We start from the raw sequence: 22,281 nt of genomic DNA on the forward strand, positions 1-22,281 counted from the left end.
GGAGAGAGATAATCCCAAACAGGCTCCTCACTCAGTGTAGAGCCTGACATGGGGCTCGATTCCATGAAATGCAAGATCATGACCTGCGCCAAAATCAAGAGTCAGACAGTCAAACGACTGAGCCACCCAGGCACCCCTATACATCTGTCTAATCAAAGCAGCTTCTGATGATCTTTATATTTCATTGTGTCAACATTTAGGCCACCATTCTCACTCCCTGTTTCTGACTATTTATGTCCCCTTCCCATATTGATCTTGAATCTACTTAATTATTTTAACCACCTACCCTAAGATCCTAGATCTTTGTTTTCCAACAAAACAACTACCAGCCACGTGTGACTATAAGCTGTAAAATCGTAAAATTAGGGCCACCTGGGTGGCTCAGCCAGTTAAGCATCCGACTTCAGGTCATGATCTCATGGCTCGTGAGTTCGAGCGAGCCTCTTCGGATTCTGTGTCTCCCTCTCTTTCTGCCTCTTCTCCCCTCGCACTCTGTCTCTCTCTCTCTCAAAATGAACAAACAAACAAACAAATATTTAAAAAAATAAAGTCATAAAATTAAATAACTGACCTTCAGATCTCAGCAGCACTGGCAAGATTTCAAGTATCCTATAACCACTTGGTCTGGCAGTTACTGTATTGTACAATGCAGATATGGGGCATTTACTTTACCTTAGGAAGTTCTATTGGCACAGTGATCTACATCTTATGTTTCTATAATTTTTCATTGTAAATACTTCATTTTCTGCTTTTCTGAATTAATTTCTTTCTATGGATTTCATCAAGTAATAAATAGACTTCAATTAGCATGGTTACTGTGGAGACTAAATAGGCAAATATATGTAAATCTGAAAGGGCACAATCACGTTTTATACAAATTTGACTTTCTTTTTTTTCCCCCGAACCTCAGGTGCAAATGGGTGAGTTAATGATCCCTTTGTTCATGAAGCTTTTGCATTATTTCTCCACGAAATACATTCAGTTATTCTTGATGTCAGGGGAAAATTGGTTTATAAAAGTCCATGAATTGATTAACACCATTGTAATCTTAGTTGCTTGATATCCAAGTCTAGGGGGGGACCAGAGAGCCGGAGGGGACTGAGGCTTCAGAGGGCTGCCATGGATACTGGAGAACCATTGCTAGGGCATACAGCAAGAAAAACGAGATCTGAGAAATTCCGCAGTGTTCGTCTACAGGTGGAAAACAAACCCTATGTGTGTCATGAGTCTGGAAGCACTCTGCTCTGGAATCAGGGAGGGAACTCAAGAATTCTGAATGCCATAGGCTACTGAATGCACACAACACAATGTTTATCATGTTCTGATTTGTAAGAGATCTGTATTTTGACCTTTATTTTCAATCACAGCTATAATCTGACATTTGACCCTGGGATAGGAGTGACCTCTTACACCCTGTTCTTAGAGTGCACCACTTGTGGTTTCTTGGGCTAGGGGGTCACACCCAGGTGAAGGTCTGGGGCTTCCTGACAGGTGAGTCTGGAAGTTGTGTGCGCAGTACTGGATCTCATGACTTCTTTCTCCATCCTCAGCTTTGCCTGCTTAGTGCTTGTACTGTCTGTGAGTGAGAACCCAGAGAAAGATACCTGGCAACTGACTTGTCGACAATGCAGGCACCGGTGAGTCGGGACTGCATCTTTTGCTGAAATTACACCCTAGTGCCATATGATGGGCAGTGTTTCCTATTGGCATGCATGTTGCAAGCGGAATCGGGTGATGTTGAGGCATCTGTGCTCTAATTTCCCCAGCATTCTGGGATAGTTGTTATCCATCAGGAACTTATCGATAATGAATTCCCTTCTTAACATTATGCAAATTTATGAGATCTTCCATTAAGCTTGTGTATTTACAGAAGAGATAAGAGAAGTCTTCCTTCTCTCATCCAGCCCATGGCCCCAGTGACAAATAATTCACTCATTAACCATATTTTTGGATGGAATAGGCTTAGGATGGTGGTGATTGAAAGTGCTAGAGAAGAGTGAGAAGAATATAGTCCTATAAGGAGGTGGGTGTTTCAGCATGTGACTATAATTAATCCGGTGTTACAAGACCTGGTGTGAGCCTTGTTCAGTGTTGAGAGGAACAGGAGAGAGGTTTAGAAAGACTGAAGAATCAGTTTATGTTTTTTTTTTCCCTCCATCTTATTGCATTGTATTCTATTGTACTTTCTCATACAATTATTAGAATTTACACTTCTGAAAATTTTTTAAAAATATAACTAAACCACCACTATCATGCTTGTCCCTAATCACACATTTTTACCTCTTAGTAATCAACCTTTCATCCATATTTGACAACTGGAAAGAATTTGGAGGGAGGAGTATTTTCTTAATTGCACTACACACACCGAAAGGAGAGAGAGTATGGTAGGTAGAATAAAATTAGGTTCCTGAATAAATTTCTGAAAAAGTTGTTTGGATAGACCCAAACAAGTCATGAGGTTTCTGTTATCCTTTAGCATGGAGACAAGTAAAGATACAAGAGAAACAGTGATAACTGGTGTCTGAGGTCCCAGAGAAGATTGGGATTGGGAGTCCTCGTGGCATAGGACTGGTCAGGGCAAGACTGTCCTCAGCACAGCCATTTCAGAGGACCCTGGCTCGTGCTGCTTGTGTTAGGAACACCTCAGTTCTGTAGCATGAAGAGAGCCATCTATGAATCTTGTTCAGTTCTGAGGAATGCTGACGATTCCTTCAAGCTTTTCTGACATTTTAGTGATCAATAATGTCTTATATTTAGTGCAGGGTTGCTAGACAGGAAACGCTCCCTACATATATGCCTTGGATCCTTCAACATTCATAACATGTGAATAAACCACTTTGTAGATGGGGGACAAGAAGTTCATATAGAGACTAAGTTAAGCCAATGATTATGGTTTAAAAGCAGCACACCATAGCTATTATTTGTCTTTTGATGAATCTGTAGAGTTACTTGAAATTAATAGAGATGAGGGTTTTACTTATGAATTTTTATGTTTATTTTTTGAGAGAGAGAGAGAGAGAGAGAGAACAAGTTGGGGAGACGCAGAGAGAGAGAGAGAGAGAGAGAGAGAGAGAGAGAGAGAGAGAGAGAATCCCAAGAATTGCAGAGCCTGATGTGGGGCTTGATCTCATGACTGTGAGATAATGACCTGAGCTGAAATCAAGAACTGGTCACTTAACTGACTGAGACACCCAGGTGCCCCTCAGGCAAATATTTTATAATCACCTGTCAAAAAGTTCTAATCACCAGGTTATTGAGACACGTCCAGGTTATATGACACCACACTTCATGCGATTTTCTTTAATAAAGTATTATGAAGTCAGAGTGTGTAGATCTCTGTAAACATATCCAAAAGCTCTGCACTGACAGTGAACTGATGGGACCCCCCAAAATATATATTGATCTTTCTACACACCCAGCTCCTCTACCTCCTTCCTCAGTGCTGTCATCTCAACCCTCCTACTCTGGACATAGGTAGGGAGTGCTCTGTCTAAGCCAGAATATCCATGATGTTTCAGGAATCAGTGACATTTGAAGATATAGCTGTAGACTTCACCAAGGAAGAGTGGGCCCTGCTGGACGCATCCCAGCGAAAGCTGTTCAGAGATGTGATGCTGGAAAGTATCAATCATCTGATCTTTCTGGGTGAGTCTGCCAACACATATGTTTGCGTCCATCCATTCACTCATTGAGTAAATATCTAGAACAGCTCCCCATATCCCACTCCAAATGCTGCCCTGATTCTTTCATAACTATGTGAAAGGAAGATGTTTCTTCACCTTGTACTTTTTGGCATCACACTAGATTGCAATCTTGACCACAAGTTCATATCTTTCTTGGTACTCAGTCTCCAGCATTCAAAATGGAACTGGAAATTCACTGGATATTTTAATTCATAATTGATTAAACATTTGAAAAATAATGACTGTTTAGTCATGATGTGGAATAATGAGACCAGAGTTGTGAAAATAACATAATTTTGATTATTCTTGTGGCTCTTATATTTATTGGATGTGTTTGAAAATAATTTTTAACCCACTGTGGAGATATTGATTCTCTCCCATTTGGAGAAGACTGAGGATTCTGCATTCATTCTCTGAACTTGTGGGCGGGTATCAGCATCTAGCATGTTCATTGTTTTTGCCTCTAGTCTGGATTTCCTCCTGATCTGATGAAGGACCTTCAGTGTGGTTTCTGTTGAAGGTGTCATTACAGCTGACCTTCCATCATCTCTTTGTTCGTCCTTGGTAGATCCTGCCCTGGACTTGGTTATAGCAAAGATTAATTTGCACAGAACTCAAAATGCATATACTTCCCCTTCCTCCCCCCACCCCCCAACAGAGAATAATAGCTGCAAAAGATCCTTCCGGTTGGAGCAGGAAGGAGAGCTGCAGAGTGAAGGAACTGGGTTTCTCCAAGAGCACAGTCCAGGTGAGCAGCAGGGACCTGTGGGTCAGGAGGAGCAGGTGCCTACTGTGAGTGTGTCCTTTAGAAATACTCACTGAAGATTCTGTCAAGTGAGTGATACTTTCTAAAACAAAAGTGAGGACATTGGGGCAAAATTCCTCATGTGGCTACAATCCTTGCCTAAATCAATCACAATGCATGTGTCCTCTTCCCCCTGTCTTTCCCTTTAGGGAAAAGGATATTCATGCAATTACTGCAGTGAAACATTGGTGTAGTGGTCCTGATCCTCCTATTTAAAGATTTTTGCAACCATTTGCTGACCCAACATCTTTCCACCACTTTACATCTTTCGCATAATCAATCCTCATTTTTTCTTTCTTTTTTTTATTAATATGAAATTTCTTGTCAGATTGGTTTCCATACAACATCCAGTGCTCATCCCAAAAGGTGCCCTCCTCAATGGCCATCACCCACCCTCCCCTCCCTCCCACCCCATATCAATCCTCAGTTTGTTCTCAGTTTTTAAGAGTCTTTTATGGTTTGGCTCCCTCCCTCTCTAACTTTTTTTCCTTCCCCTCCCCCATGGTCTTCTCTTAAGTTTCTCAGGATTCACATAGGAGTGAAAACATATGGTATCTGTCTTTCTCTGTATGACTTATTTCACTTAGCATAACATTCTCCAGTTCCATCCACGTTGCTACAAAAGGCCGTATTTCATTCTTTCTCATTGTCACGTAGTATTCCATTGTGTATATAAACCACAATTTCTTTATCCATTCATCAGCTGATGGACATTTAGTCTCTTTCCATAATTTGGCTATTGTTGAGAGTGCTGCTATACACATTGGGGTACAAGTGCCCCTATGCATCAGTATTCCTGTATCCCTTGGGTAAATTCCTAGCAGTGCTATTGCTGGGTCATAAGGTAGATCTATTTTTTAATTTTTTGAGGAACCTCCACACTGCTTTCCAGAGTGGCTGCACGAGTTTGCATTCCCACCAACAGTGCAAGAGGCTTCCCGTTTCTCCACATCCTCACCAGCATCTATAGTCTCCCGATTTGTTCATTTTAGCCACTCTGACTGGCGTGAGGTGGTATCTGAGTATGGTTTTGATTTGTATTTCCCTGACGAGGAGCGACTTTGAGCATCTTTTCATGTGCCTGTTGGCCATCTGGATGTCTTCTTTAGAGAAGTATCTATTCATGTTTTCTGCCCATTTCTTCACTGGATTATTTGCTTTTTGGGTGTGGAGTTTGGTGAGTTCCTTATAGATTTTGGATACTAGTCCTTTGTCTGATATGTCATTTGTAAATATCTTTTCCCATTCTGTGGATTGCCTTTAAGTTTTGTTGATTGTTTCCTTTGCAGTGCAGAAGATTTTTATCTTCATGAGGTCCCAATAGTTCATTTTTGCTTTTAATTCTCTTGACTTTGAAGATGTGCCAAGTAAGAAATTGCTACAGCTGAGGTCAGAGATGTTTTTTCCTGCTTTCTCCTCTAGGGTTTTGATGGTTTCCTGACTCACATTCAGGTCCTTTATCCATTTTGAGTTTATTTTTGTGAATGGTGTCAGAAAGTGGTCTAGTTTCATCCTTCTGCATGTTGCTGTGTAGTTCTCCCAGCACCATTTTTTAAAGAGACTGTCTTTTTCCATTGGATATTCTTTCCTGCTTTGTCAAAGATTAGTTGGCCATATGTTTGTGGGTCCAATTCTGGAGTTTCTATTCTGTTCCATTGGTCTATGTGTCTGTTTTTGTGCCAATACCATGCTATCTTGATGACTACAGCTTTGTAATAGAGGCTCAAGTCTGGGATTGTGATGCCTCCTGCTTTGGTCTTCTTCCTCAATATTACTTTGGCTATTTGGGGTCTTTAGTGGTTCCATACAAATTTTAGAATTGCTTGTTCTAGCTTCGAGAAGAATGCTGGTGCAATTTTTATTGGGATTGCATTGAATGTGTAGATAGCTTTGGGTAGTATTGACATTTTGACAATATTTATTCTTCCAATCCATGAGCATGGAATGTTTTTCCATTTCTTTATATCTTCTTCAATTTCCTTCATAAGCTTTCTATAGTTTTCAGCATACAGATCTTTTACATCTTTGGTTAGATTTATTCCTAGGTATTTTATGCTTCTTGGTGCAATTGTGAGTGGGACCAGTTTCTTTTTCTGTTGCTTCATTATTAGTATATAAGAATGCAACCGATTTCTGTACATTGATTTTGTATCCTGCAACTTCGCTGAATTCACGTATCAGTTCTAGCAGACTTTTGGTGGAGTCTATCCAATTTTCCATGTATAATATCATGTCATCTGCAAAAAGTGAAAGCTTGACTTCATCTTTGTCAATTTTGATGCCTTTGGTTTCCTTTTGTTGTCTGATTGCTGATGCTAGCACTTCCAACACTATGTTAAACAACAGTGGTGAGAGTGGACATCCCTGTCGTGTTCCTGATCTCAGGGAAAAAGCTCTCAATTTTTCCCCATTGAGGATGATATTAGCTGTGGGCTTTTAACAAATGGATTTTATGATGTTTAAGTATGTTCCTTCTATCCTGACTTTATTGAGGGTTTTTATTAAGAAAGGATGCTGAATTTTGTCAAATGCTTTCTCTGCATCAATTGACAGGATCATATGGTTCTTTTCTTTTATTAATGTGATGTATCACATTGATTGATTTGCAAATGTTGAACCAGCCCTGCATCCCAGGAATGAATCCCACTTGATCATGGTGAATAATTCTTTTTATATGCTGTTGAATTCGATTTGCTAGTATCTTATTGAGAATTTTTGCATCCATATTCATCAGGGATATTGACCTGTAGTTCTCTTTTTTTGCTGAGTCTCTGTGTGGTTTGGGAATGAAAGTAATGCTAGCTTCATAGAATGAGTCTGGAAGTTTTCCTTCCCTTTCTGGTTTTTGGAACAGCTTGAGAAGGATAGGTATTATCTCTGCTTTAAATGTCTGGTAGAATTCCCCAGGGAAGCCATCTGGTCCTGGACTCTTATATGTTGGGAGATTTTTGATAACTGATTCAATTCCTTCACTGGTTATGGGTCTGTTCAAGTTTTCTATTTTTTCCTGTTTGAGTTTTGAAAGTGTGTGAGTGCTTACGAATTTGTCCATTTCTTCCAGGTTGTCCAGTTTGTTGGCATATATTTTTTATAGTATCCCCTGATAATTGCTTGTATTTCTGAGGGATTGGTTGTAATAACTCCATGTTCACTCATGATTTATCTATTTGGGTCATCTCACTTTTCTTTTTGAGAAGCCTGGCTAGAGGTTTATCAACTTTGTTTATTTTTTCAAAAAACCAACTCTTGGTTTCATTGATATGCTCTACAGTTTTTTTAGATTCTATATTGTTTATTTCTGCTCTGATCTTTATTATTTCTCTTCTTCTGCTGGATTTGGGGTGTCTTTGCTGTTCTGCTTCTAGTTCCTTTAGGTGTGCTGTTAGACTTTGTATTTGGGATTTTTCCTGTTCCTTGAGGTAGGCCTGTATTGCAATGTATTTTCCTCTCAGGACTGCCTTCGCTGCATCCCAAAGCGTTTGGATTGTTGCATTTTCATTTTCACTTGTTTCAATATATTTTTTAATTTCTTCTCTAATTGCCTGGTTGACCCATTCATTCTTTAGTAGGGTGTTCTTTAACCTCCATGCTTTTGGAGGTTTTCCAGACTTTTTCCTGTGGTTGATTTCAAGTTTCATAGCATTGTGGTCTGAAAGTGTGCATGGTATGATCTCAATTCTTTTATAATTATGAAGGGCTGTTTTGTGACCCAGTATGTGATCTATCTTGGAGAATGTTCCATGTGCACTTGAGCAGAAAGTATATTCTGTTGCTTTGGGATGCAGAGTTCTAAATATATCAGTCAAGTCCATCTGATCCAGTGTATCATTCAGGGCCCTTGTTTCTTTATTGATCCTGTGTCTAGATGATATATCCATTGTTATAAGTGGAGTATTAAAGTCCCCTGCAATTACCACATTCTTATCTTATGATTGTTTTATATATTTGGGGGCTCCCGTATTCGGCACATAGACATTTATGATTGTTATCTCTTCCTGATGGATAATCCCCATAATTATTATATAAAGCCCTTCTTCATCTCTTATTATAGCCTTTAATTTAAAGTCTAGTTTGTCTGATATAAGTATGGCTACTCCTGCTTTCTTTTGATTTCCAGTAGCATGATAGATGGTTCTCCATCCCCTCACTTTCCATCTGAAGGTGTCCTCAGGTCTAAAATGAGTCTCTTATAGACAGCAAATAGATGGGTCTTGTTTTTTTTATCCATTCTGATACCCTATGTCTTTTGGTTGGCACATTTATTCCATTTACATTCAGTGTTATTATTGAAAGATATGGGTTTAGAGTCATTGTGATGTCTATAGGTTTCATGCTTGTAGTGATGTCTCTGGTAGTTTGTGGTCCTTGCAATATTTCACTCACAGAATCCCCCTTAGGATCTCTTCTAGGGCTGGTTTAGTGATGAATTCCATCAGTTTTTGTTTGGGAAGACCTTTATCTCTCCTTCTGTTCTGAATGACAGACTTGCTGGATAAAGGATTCTTGGCTGCTTTTTTTTCCTATGCATCACATTGAAGATTTCCTGCCACTCCTGGCCTGCCAAGTTTCAGTAGATAGGTCTTCCACTAGTCTTATGGGTCTCCCTTTGTAGGTTAGAGCTTGTTTATCCCTAGCTGCTTTCAGAATTGTCTCTTTATCCTTGTATTTTTCCAGTTTCACTATGATATGTTGTGCAGAAGATCTATTCAAGTTTCGTCTGAAGGGAGTTCTCTGTGCCTCTTGGATTTCAATGCCTTTTTCCTTCCCCAGATCAGGGAAGTTCTCAGCTATGGTTTGTTCAAGTACACCTTCAGCCCCTTTCTCTCTCTCTTCCTCCTCTGGAGTTCCTATTATACAGATATTGTTCCATTTGATTGCATCACTTAGTTCTCTAATTCTCCCCTTACTCCTGAATTTTTTTATCTCTCTTTTCTCAACTTCCTCTTTTTCTATAATTTTATATTCTAATTCACCTATTCTCTCCTCTGCCTCTTCAATCTGTGCTGTGGTCGCCTCCATTTTATTTTGCACCTCATTTATAGCATTTTAGCTCCTCATGACTATTTTTTAGTCCTTTGATCTCTGTAGCAATAGATTCTCTGCTGTCATCTATGCTGTTTTCAAGCCCAGTGATTAATTTTATGACTATTATTCTAATTCTCATTCTGTTATATTGCTTAAATTGATTTTGATAAATTTGTTAGCTGTTGCTACTTCCTGGAGTTTCTTTTGAGGAGAGTTCTTCCGTTTCATCATTTTGGGTAGTCCCTGCAGTGGCTCCAAACTGCAGGGCACTTCTTCTGTGCTGTCCTGAGTAACTTGTGTTGGTGGGCAGGGCCACAGTGAGACCTGATGTCTGCTCTCAGCCCACCACTGGGGCCACAGTCAGACTGGCATGTACCTTATCTTCCCTTCTCCCAGAGGCAGGACTCACTGTGGAGTGGTGTGGCCCCTGTCTGGGCTATTTGCACACTGCCAGGCTTATGGTGCTTCTTCAATGTGATCTGGCGTATTAGCCGGGGTGGATGATCTGCATGGTGCACAGGGGCGGGAGGGGCAGGCTTAGCTCGCTTTGCCATTGGTGGTCCCCTTTGGGAGGAGCCCTGCAGCACCAGGAGGGAGGCAGAGCCATCAGAGGGATGGATCCACAGAAGCACAGCTTTGGGCGTTTGCGCGGTGTAAGCAAGTTCGGTGACAGGAACTGGTTTCCTTTGGGATTTCGGCTGGGGGATGGGAGAGGGAGATGGCACTGGCCAGTGCCTTTGTTTCCCACTGATCTGAGCTCTGTCTTCCTGGGCTCAACAACTCTCCCTCCAGGTGTCCTCTTGCCCTCCCCACTCTCCGAGCAGAGCTGTTGACTTTTAACATTCCAGATGTTAAGTCCCACTGGCTGTCAGAACTCACTCTGTCTGGCCCCTGTGCTTTTGCAAGCCAGACTCAGGGGCTCTGCCTTGCTGGGCGAGCTGCCCCTCCACTGCCCCATCTCCCTCCCACAGGTCCGTGTAGTGCTCACCACCTCTCCGCCCTTCCTACCCTCTTCCGTGGGCCTCTTGTCCATGCTTGGCTCTGGAGAGTGCATTTTTCTAGTCTTCTGGTGGTTTTCTGGGTTATTTAGGCAGATGTGGGTGGAATCTGAGTGATCAGCAGGACGCAGTGAACCCAGTGTCCTCCTATGCCGCCATCTTCCTAATTTTCCCAATCCTCATTTTTTTCTAACTGACAATGAACTTTAAAATGTTTCTATGACCTAGAGTATTCGTTTGGCACACTTTCCCAGCTGAGTGCCAATTTCTGAAAGATATTCACCTGGACTTTGGTGATTTTCTACATTTTTATTCCACTAATGCCATTCTAACAATTTATATTTTTTCAATTATTCTAGACATGGAAAGTCTCCGCAAAAAACAAGAAATGATATTAACACGACATATCCACAAGAAGGGCATGGCCCTGACTGTGCCAAAGGTAAGTTTCATGAGGATAGTCCCTAGACATCCAAACTAAAGGCCTAAAGGTAATGAGATAAGTTGATAATTGAGCACAATTGCCTGAATGTAATTAAGTTAGGATTAAGCTCTTTCCTGGCAAAAAGTTTTGGGTAGTTTTAAATCAGTGAAGAAATTAACATGAGTTCAAATGAATGAATAATAACCTGAGATCTAAAAAAAAAGAGGGAAAGAGACAATTGCATAAACATTGCTTATTACCTCATATTTGAAATATATATACTCTTCAAAGTTAATCTGATAACTCTGAGGTTGGGATACTAAAAAAGAGAAAATAATGGTGCCTACAGGGGAGTAGCAACATGTGTATGCAACTAACGTTGAAAATATTTTAATAGGATGCTATTATTATTTGCTACTCTAGAATTTATAGGTAGAAAAATAAATGTATGCATGTATGTGGGAAACCATTAACCGACTTTTGTCTTCTACCCAAAGCATAAATCTCTTGCTCCAGAGAATCCTATTGAATGCACTGATTTGGGTGATGCATTTACTCAGAGATCTGCATTGACTCAACATTTGTTAATTCACCTCAGGAGGAAACGTTACATCAGCAAACAGTGTCAAAAATCACTTAGTGAACAATCATCCCTTACTCGACATAACCAAATTCACACACAAGGCAAATTATATAAATGTCATGTGTGTGGGAAAGCCTTTAGTAATTGCTTTTGCCTTAGGAGACATGAGATGATTCACACTGGAGAGAAACCATTTAAATGCCATCTTTGTGGGAAAGGCTTTGTGCAAAGCTCTGACCTTAGAAACCACAACCAAACACACACAGGGGAGCGGCCATATGAATGCCACGTTTGTGGGAAAGCTTTTCGTCAGAATTCATACCTGAGACAGCATGAGAATATTCACACAAGAAAGAAATCATATGATTGCCATCTATGTAAGAAGGCTTTCAGTCACAGATCCTACCTTAGAAAACACGAGAGAATTCATTCTGGAGAGAAATGTTTCCAATGTCATGAATGTAAGAAAACATTTAGTCAGAGCTCTGGCCTTAGCCAGCACAAGAGAATCCACACTGGAGATAAGCCACATGTGTGTCTTCTGTGTGGGAAAGCCTTCATTCAAGGTTCAGAACTCAGACGGCACGAGAGAACACACACAGGGGAGAAGCCATATGAATGTCACCAGTGTGGGAATGCCTTCAGTCAATATTCTAACCTTCGACGACACAAGAGAACGCACACTGGAGAGCAACCATATGCATGTCAGCTATGTGGGAAAGCCTTCAGACATTATTCTTCCCTTAGACGACATGAGGGAACCCATCCCCGTGGAGAAAATCATGAGTGCCCTCAGTAAGTATTCCGACCTGAGACGACACGGTTTTACAGATGCAATGAATGTGGAAGAAGTGTCAGTCACAGCTTTCACAGTGACACTCACCACAGGATGCACATATGGAAGAAATGGCCTGCAGTCAATATGGGAGATGCTTCGGTCCTCATACTCCTCCCTCAAGAAATGTATTTGCATTTGGAAGTGAATTCATGTGTATGCCGTCCACATGGCAAAGCCTTTAGTCACTGGTCTGACCTTAGATAACACAGCAGAACTTATGCTGTAAGTATAATGACACAGATGTTTCCAGCAAAGCGCTCAACTTGAAAGATACTAGAGCACTTACCGGGAATTCTTGTCAATCATGAGCAAACTCCACACGGGAGAACCCTTTGGTCTGTAATCACTGTGAAGAATATTTAGCCAAATACCTGGTGTGGTGAGCGTAAGAGAAGTCCGTGAAGGAATAAACACTAAGGATGTAAGAGGATGAAGCCTCTGAGGAATACCAAACACTTCTTACAGATAATTCAGGCCTGAGAAGTTATTCAATGTAAAATCGTGGGAAATCCTGTATTCAAAGAACAACTCTTGCGGCATATGTGAAGATTCTGACTGTACGAAACACTCGCAGTGTCACGAGTGAAGGGGAGTCTTCAGTGTCCCTTATTTCTTAGTCAACAGTAAGGTTCTCACACTGCGAAGATAGCAGTCCTCAAATCAGAGTAGAGAAAACTTAAGCCAGATTTTGTATCAGAAAAAAGAGTGTGTGCATGGGTGTGTGTGTGTGTGTGTGTGCGCATGTGAGTGGTGGTATTGCTACATATGAAGGTGTCCTTTAGTACTTGGCAAGTCATTGAGACTTCGAGAAAATACCTGTTTGTGGAAAATGTGGCATGGAGTATAGGAGAGTGACATGGTCTGGCAAGATCGAATGTAGGATTTTGTAAGAAGTTAAATGTTTACTGTAGATCAGCACTTGCAAATCTTGAAATAATAAAACCTGTTGCTAAAGAAGCAAAATGTTGGTGTTCTAGTTTCTTCTGTGAGGTTGTAAACAGATTCAGTTCTGCACTCCTTGGTATGTGGGTGAGAGGATCAGCAAGACTCCCCCCACCTCCCCCTTCGCCAACAGCTCCTTCCAAACAGATCAGCTCCACTCTTTCCAACTTGCCTCCGACACCATCTGTCTCCCTTCAAGCCCTGGTGGTGGCATAATTGTGATCTTTAGCCCCACTTCCCTGGTTTCTTGGTGTCATGACCCTGGTCAGGCAAGGTCATGGAGGCACTCACTGTCAAGGACATCTAGTCCAAAATTTGGTGACCCTTCACCTTGTGTCTCTGCTACTGGAAGCAACCTGGTGCCAGAGAGATGGCAGTTGTGCCCTCCAAGCCCCCAGAAAGCTCTGCGGATTTTGTCCCCACGCTTCTCAATTGAGCTAAGTGGAAACAAGAGTTAATGCCATGACCGCAGTCTACATCTTCTTAAGGTAATTCCTGATTCATGCATGCTCCAGTCACCTTAGATAAAGCCATAGTTGTTCGCCACCCCATCCCACAGACCAGAAAATAGGGCTCCAGTAGGATAAAATCCCTCAACCTATGAGCTGCCACATAAGCTGTTTTTTTTTTTTTAAATAATGAATGTAATGTACTTCTCCCCTAGAAAATTAAGCATTCTCACAAAGGGGATGTCCCTGCTTTGTCTCCAAGGCTTAGAAATATTGTCCTTTGACCAACACCAATATTGAACCTCAACATCAAGGGGAAATACTCTAAGGAGCTCCACTGGGCTGGCCTGTGCTCTTGCCATTCCAGCTCAATCCCAAAAACATGGGCCTGAGACCAAATAAATGAGCACATTCCTGATTGAAACTGATATGTCATTAAAAAAAAATCTCCACCAGCCATTCTATGGTCCAGGTAGGGTAGAAACATGTCAACTCATGTGCAAGGGTGATGAGCAACCGACATCTGCCTCAGAAAAGCCTGCTCCATCCACACGTTGTAATTGAATTGAACTGGAATTCTGAGCAACCACCTTATTTGATACCTATCTGGTACCTCATCCAGGAATCACCATCCCTGTCCACTGGTCTGTGTGTCACCAGGAGGGAAGGGATAGGTCCTGGTTCCACCTGGGGGGTGGGGTCTGTGCTAGTGTTGGGACCCCTATGATGGATGCACACACCCTCATGTCCCAGTGGGATTTATCCATGCCCACATGGATGTGTGCTGGGGAGTCATAATGAGATTAAGGGACTTCAGTATGGGGCTGATCACATACAATTATATGATCACAGTGGGCCATACTCACACAAGATTTGTTTGAGTGGCACACGGACAGCCTGACCAAGTGGAGAGGTCCCTCATGGATGATACCTTCCAGTGGCTACAGTGTGGGGCCACTACCCAGGAAGCTAGGATGGCAAAGAAACTCCCCAGAGGAGAGGGGTTGGAGAAGGTGCTTACCTGTGGAGATGATGTCTCTCAACAACAATATAGGGAGTCTCTGAGCCAGAGAATTATGAATGAATGACAGGAGCTTGGAGACACTGATAGTCATGGTTTATCTTATTTCCTGCTAGTAGACGTTAGGTGGGGATTCACGGGGTATGCACAGAAGATATAGCCACACTAAAAACGGCTTAAAATCTACAAATTTGGGCTATGTTTAGAGCAATTCAGTGTGTAAAAATTTGAATTTGGCAACAAGAGCTTTTGAGCTAAAGGGCTCTGTCCCCTGTCAATAAATAAACAACATAGGCCTGATATGCAGAGACCATCTTTGGCTCATCTATAAACCATGACTGATCATTTCAAATGATTTGCCTTCATGTTTGCTGATTAGTTTTTCTCCTGATCAAATGCAATGCTAGGAGCCCTCTTATGATATTTTTTTTTTTTTCATTTCAGCTATTGTAATTTTCAACTTCAGAATTTCTATTTAACTCCATTTTATAATTTATGTATTGAAACTCTTGATTTGGTAAAAGCACGTTCTTCCTGGTGTCCTTTATTTTTTTTTTAAAGCATCATTAAAATACTACTTTTAAAGCCATGTCCTTAGGGGCAGTGTCTTCAATTTCCTTACTTCCTCTCTCCATCCCCAGAATGAACTGTACTTCATTGCTTTTTTTGTTTGTTTCAAATTGTTATTTAAATATAGTTAGTTCACATATGGTGTAATATTGGTTTCAAGAGTAGAACTCAGGGATTTATCACTTACAGATGACACCCGGTGTCTAGGATGAGCATCCCAACAAGTGCCCTCTTTAATGCCCATCACCTGATTAGCCCATCCCCCCATCTCCCTCTCCTCCAGCAACCCTCAGTTTGTTTTCTCCAGTTAAGAATCTCTGTGGTTTGCTTCTCTCTCGCTCTCTCTTCCTTTCCCTACATAGAAGTACTAAAAAAGAGCTGGGGGGGGTGAGGGTGGGACTCCAATACACATAACGTAAATGACTTATAGTATAAGAAAAGGTTTATAATGAAAATAAGAACTGTTCTAGAGACGAAGAATACCAATAAGCAGTACACATTAACAGCCCTGGTCCCATAGGTCAAGCCACGAGGGTTTGTTTTTTTTTTAAACACTCAGTCTGGACCTCCATATCCAAATAGGTAATATGTAAATAGTTGTGCTTAGATAGGTTTAATAAACAAGACTATAATAATGAGATATGCAAAGAACTATGGAAATTAATAGTTTTAAGCATGCATTGAACATTAAAGAGAAATACACAGAAATTTAATACATTAATGAAAGAGTATAAATCACAAATAAACACATAAAGCAAACAGAATAAATAAATATCCAGAAATATAAGAATAAATAAATGATTGCTATCTGATAGCAAATTTTACAGTAGAATATCCACCAAGGCAAATGAAGGAATAGTTTCTATTCTCTATGTACAGACCACTTCTAAATATTATTGTCATTAGATTTCTCAAAAAAGATATAAATTGATTTTCCTCTTCTGCAGGAACCTGAAAGACTCTATTCAAATGTATTTTCTCATCCTTTCCCAGACATGCATATAGTTATAAATTAAGGCAAAGGAAGGAGAACTTACTTCCTTTAAAGAGCAAAGTAAGAATTACACCAATTTCTCAACAGAAGTGAATAAAAGTCAATGAATTATCAATAAGGTGCTCAAAAAAGTTAATTATCTGTCAGAACTCTAAAGTTAATGGAAAACCCTTTAAAAAAACAGTATTAAAGACATTTTCATCTGAGAACATATAGTACTTTCCATAGAAAGGCGCTCTTCAGATAAATGAAAGTTATCCCAAATGATGGAAACCTAAAGATAAAGGAAAGGATACAGAAGAACAAAAAAGGCACGTTTTCATGTGATTAAAAACGATCAAGTTTTGTATAGCACTGTTAATTTTTTTAAAAACTCATGTATGGCATATAAACACACACAAATATATATATATATATATATATATATATATATATATACACACACACACACACACATACATACGTATATACATACGTATGTGTATATATATATATATATTTCCTTCTTTGTAGGTTATGTACTGTCATACCACTGTGTTAGTTTATATATTGTACTGTAATGTAATTGTACTATGTTATTAAACTATCATGCTGGTGTTACAGTACATAATTACAGTTAAAACCCAAAGAGATGTAAAATACTAGTTCATACTTCATATTCATATTTAATAACCCAAGGGTGTAAGTCTTCCTTTATGAATAATTACTGGACATATAAATGAATGAAATTACCCAACCTAAAGATGTAGAATGGCAGAATGGATTAAAAATTTTAAACAGAAGGACAAACAAAATCATGATGCAATTATATAATGTCTACAAGAGATTCCGCTTAAATCTAAAGCTACAACTAGGTTAAAAGTTAAAGGGGGGAAAAGATATGCCATGGAAGTAGTCACCAAAAGAGAGCTAAGGTACTTATTTTAATATCAGACAAAACAGACATTAAGTCCAAAACTGTTACAATAGATAAACAAGGAATATATATATTAATGTTTATTTATTTTTGACAGAGAGAGACAGAGCATGAGCAGGGGAGGGGCAGAGAGAGAGGGAGACACAGGATCCGAAGCAGGGTCCAGGCTCTGAGCTGTCAGCACAGAGCTGGATGCGGGGCCTGAACTCACAGACCACGAGATCATGACCTGAGCCAAAGTTGGACACTCAACTGACTGAGCCACACAGGCACCCAAGGATACTATATATTGATTAAAGAATCTGTAGTATAAGGAGATATAATACTTATAAATATATATGTGACAAATATTAGAAGTCCCAAATATATGAAGCAAACATTGACAAAATCAAAGGGAAAAAAGGAAATACTTCCACAATAATGGAGACATCAATACTTATTTTCAGTAATGGATACAAGAACCAGATAGAAGTTCTGTATAGAAAGAAAATGACTTAAACAGCAGCATATCAGTTAGTCCTCACAGATATATGATACACTCCACCAACAACAACATAACAAATCAAGCACATGGGCAACATTCTCTGGACCAGACCATATGTTTGGCTGCAAAAAACTTTTAATAAATTTAAAGAGATTGAAATCATACAAAGTACTGTTTCTGCTCACAATGGAAAATAAATAGAAATCGATGACAGAAGGAAAACTGGAAAATTTGCAAATATGTGGAAATAAAACAATATACATATATTTTAATTTTTAATGTTTACTTATTTTTGAGGGGGCGGTGACAGAGAGACAGAGAATCTGAATTGGGTTCCACGCATCAGCACAAAACCTGACTTGGGGCCTAAACTCACTAACCGTGAGATCATCACCTGAGCCAAAGTCAGACATTAAACCGACTGAGCCAACCAGGCCCTCCAACAACATATTCTTTTTTTTTTTTAGTTTATTTACTTATTTTTGAGAGAGTGTGAGCATGAGCAGGGGAAGAGCATGAGAGAGAGAGAGAGAGAGAGAGAGAGAGAGAGAGAGAGAATCCCAAGCAGTCTCCACACTCAGTGTAGAGCCCGACGCAGGGCTCAAACTCACAAATTGTGAGATCATGACCTGAGCCAAAATCAAGAGTCACTTAACCAACTGCAACACCCAGGCGCCCCCCAACAGCATATTCTTAACAACCAATGAGACAAAGGGGAAATCACAAGGGAAATTAGAAAACATCTCGAGACAACTGAAACAAAAACACAATATTCTAAAACCTGTGTGATGCAGTGAAAGCAGCACTAAGAGGGAAGTTCATATATGGAAACACATAAAATGAAATCTTATCTAAACCTAATAACCTAATTTCACATCCTTATAAACCAGGAAAAGATGAGCAACCTAAACCTAAGGATAGAAGAATGAAGAAAAATCATAAAGATTAGAGGAGAGGAAAAGAAAGAAAAGTGACATAGGAAATATTTTAGGGGAGGTGGGGTGGCTCAGTCAGTTAACCATCTGACTTTGGCTCCTGTCATGATCTCATGATTCAGTTCAAGCCTCACATTGGGCTGTCATCCCAGAGTCGACTTTGGATCCTCTGTCCCCTTGCATCTCTGCCATTCCCCCACTCGTTCTCTCCCTCTCCTCCCCCTCTCTCTCTCATCCCCACCCCCTCCCCAAAATTAATAAAGGTTAAAAAATTAAAAAAATATTTTAGAAAGTCAGTATTTGAAAACAAAACAAAAGACAAAATTTTAGGTACATTACACATAAAAAAAGAGACGACTCAACTAGCAGAATGAGAAATGAAGTGGGGTTATGTCAGAGTGACAGAAAGATAAAAAGTATTACAAAATGATTTGAATATTTGTATGCTAACAAATTAGGTAACGTAGATGAAACCAAAGTGATTTCCATGGGGATCCATTTCACGGACTTTCCTTTATGTCCATGATTTTGAGGGATTGCTTGTATGTGTGCTAGCAATGTGTGGGCTGGGGTGCGAATATTATTTTGGGACACTCTTCCAACACCTGGATCTCTCAGGATGCACAGGCATCTTTCCCTGGTGACCCCCCCCCCCGCCCCATTGGCTATCCAAACTCAGTAGCCCCCACCATGAACCTCCACGAGCAGGAGGCCTCTAATTTCCCTAGAAGTCAGAATGGAAGTGCTTGTCCAATTCAGGAGGCAGACACGATGCGGAACCTTTCTAGTAGTTGTTCTGATGGAATCAAAGCATCAAGGTGATACAGCCATGTAGTTTTTCATCACCACCCTGAGGTGGAGGACCACTTCCAATGAAAATTGAATTCTTTTCTTTCTCACATTTTTTAAGAATGGACTAAGGTCTTAGAGTTTCTGTTTCTCTCTTTGCTGTGTTTGTCATGAATGCGTCTTTGGTGGTGAGGAAAGAGTAGTGGCTATTTTCTCTGTGTTGTGTGTTCCCACAGCATCCACACAGGCTGATGCCCATGTATACCACCAAGAGGGCATCTGTCCTGGAATCACACCTCCTGGGTGAGCCTCCTAGCATGACACCTGATATAAGAGCACTGTACCCATCAGCTTCTCCCTCACAGAAGAGAGGAGAATTGCTTTTGAAACAATAGCATAGCCCTCCTTGTCCACTTGCTAGGTCCTGGCAGGGGCTGAGGCTACAGAACCAGTGAGAGAAGCAAGCGGGTGTCATTGGAGTCTGAAGATGGTAGGCTCCAGACCCGGGAAGAACGGACATGTCAGGGTCAGGCACTCAGACAGGAGTAGGTGTCTCATCCTGGAACAGGGGTGAGCTTTGTGCTCCAGGAAGGTCTGGAATGGATTGGCTCATGTCACTACATTAAATAGGGGGACTTGATTTTTTTCAGACCAGTCATGTGTGAGTTACTATCATCTAACACCGTCCAGTGAGAATGCAATTGATTTTCTAGAAAGAGATGACAACCAAAGGGAGAGATGATTCCTTGCAGAAACAGGTCCAAACTTGGTGCCTACCAACGGATATTTGAAGAACAGGGAAAGGTGTGTTTGTGCCCTGGTCTCGCTCGCCTTCTCCCCCTCCCACTATCTGGTGAATTCTCCTTGGGGAGTGGTCCTGACAGTGGCCCGTGCCAGGCTGGCGAGGTGGAGTGAGGGCCTAGATGTGAGGTGAGGCCAGCTGAGGGTTGAGAGCATTGGGAAGGGCTGTGGGGATGGCTGTGGCAGGGGTAAGGATGCTGCATGTAAGGGTGGGGCCGTGGTATGGTGCCATGGAGTGAAGCCAGGCAGAGGCTGAAGGAAGCGGTGGGTGGGGCTGGAGGGCACCAGGTTGGGAGAGGGCCATGCCTCGAGGGCAGTGGACAGAGGCCACAGGAGCAGCCTCCTGGAGAAGATTGGAAAGTCCAATTCCAAAGTGCATACCACATCCAATAACGCCAATCTTCAAGGAGAGAAACCATTCAGAGTGCCAACAGCACTGCCGATGGAGGCCCTCCATCTTGGCCAGTGGGGCCGCTAGCTTTTGCACTGCTGTGGGAGAAAGGTGATCGCTTGGATGACACTCAGAAATGCCCCGCCGATAGGATTCCACCTTGTTCCTTGGCCCTGGCCCTTCAGGATCTGAAAGACATCTCCCTGACACAGTGTCCATGGCTAATGCCAGCCAGGCCATGAGAAATGGTGGCAATCACACCAATATTCCCCAATGGGAGAAAAAGCTAAATAGAATGTCCAAGTTGGTGGGCAAGAAGAAAGAGCCCCAAACGAGGAGAGTCGGAGACAGGGAGCCCCCTGCATCAACACAGGGACTTGTCAGGAACAGCGATTTGGGTCACAAGACCAAGTGCCAAGGCAACTAGTCCCAAGGGGACATGGAGCATAGGATCCCATTCCTCCGAATGTCCTAGCAAGCATAGTTACCATCCGGGAGACAGAAAGGGGAATGGGGAGGGCAGGGCAGGGTGTGGAGTGAAGGGACATTGGAAATAGGTCATGGACACACTGCTCCCATTAGGAAAGTGAGAAGCTTGAACACGGAGGACTGAAGGGGCTGAAGGGGCCCCCAACCACAGGAACATACATGATGCCAGGGGCCCCAAAAGCTTCTGGGTAGGCAAATAAGAAAAGCGAGGTTATGAATGAAACAGGCATACACACACATGTCTCTTTTTCCTAGAATAAAGATGATTCTGAAAAGTCTATCACCATATACATACTATTTACAAATGCATGAAGGGCACCTGGGGTTTTCAGTAGGTTAAGTGTTGGGCTTCGGTTCAAGCCATGATCTCACAGACTGTGGTTTTGAGCCCTGTGTCAGGCTCAGTGCTGACAGCTGGGAGCCTGGAGCCTATATCAAATTCTGTATCTCCCTCTTTGTCTGCCTTTCCCCTGCTCCTGCTCTGTGTCTTTCTGTCTCTCAAAAATGAATAAACATTAAAAATTTTTTTCTTCATGCATGGAAATGCTAAACCACAAGGGTTAATTCCTAGTTTCTTGGAGGGACAACAGCACAGCTGATTGAATTAATTGGATTAAAGTGATCGAGAGGTCACGTGACCTTGGGCGGATATAAAGGTCAGGGAAGGAAGGAAGCTTCTCTCACTGACCATTCCTCGTGCATTCGGACTCTGATTCTCCTCCACTGGAGTCTGCCTGCCACACATTGTTCTGAACGTCTCTGACACACAGGGGGAGCACATTTGCATTTCAGGTGGGTTGGGATGATTTGGGCCTCACCTGAGCTAGCAGAGAAATTGGACAGGGACAAAATGGAAGTTGTGATGTGCCTCTACTCACCAGGTGAATAGTCTTTAGTGTTGATGACTATTCTGGGGAAAGAGACTGAGGAAAGTCATGTATCTCAATATTCCTGAGGACATGAGGTTCAGATTCGAAAGGAACTGAACCCCAGAGTCTGATTGGTGTGGGGCATGTGGGAGCAGCGACAGCATCCTGCTCCATTTCACCACTGGGTCTGAAAGCCTAAAGAATTCACTCCGAGTTCACTGGAGTTTCGATATTCATTTCCCATGGTTTACAAGGAAATTCAGAGTGGGGACCTA

At 41.4% G+C, this 22,281-nt stretch overlaps 1 protein-coding gene and 1 long non-coding RNA gene across 2 annotated transcripts; both read left to right on the forward strand.

Annotated features, from left to right (window-relative positions):
• The first annotated feature begins 686 nt into the window (after positions 1–686).
• LOC121039622 (uncharacterized) lies at positions 687–4,431 on the forward strand. The gene is made up of 3 exons (XR_005794887.1): positions 687–1,637; positions 3,519–3,645; positions 4,342–4,431. It is a non-coding gene; the product is annotated as an uncharacterized LOC121039622 (long non-coding RNA).
• Positions 4,432–10,767: 6,336 nt separating this feature from the next.
• On the forward strand, positions 10,768–13,314 carry LOC121039621 (zinc finger protein 596-like). The gene is made up of 2 exons (XM_040489834.1): positions 10,768–10,953; positions 11,433–13,314. The coding sequence occupies exons 1-2, from the start codon at positions 10,873–10,875 to the stop codon at positions 12,315–12,317; spliced, it is 966 nt and encodes a 321-aa protein (XP_040345768.1). The 5' UTR covers positions 10,768–10,872; the 3' UTR covers positions 12,318–13,314.
• The last annotated feature ends 8,967 nt before the right edge of the window (positions 13,315–22,281 follow it).

Source organism: Herpailurus yagouaroundi, unplaced genomic scaffold, assembly GCF_014898765.1.
Source record: "Herpailurus yagouaroundi ecotype Mexico unplaced genomic scaffold, PumYag 181, whole genome shotgun sequence".
Classification (NCBI taxonomy): domain Eukaryota; kingdom Metazoa; phylum Chordata; class Mammalia; order Carnivora; family Felidae; genus Herpailurus; species Herpailurus yagouaroundi.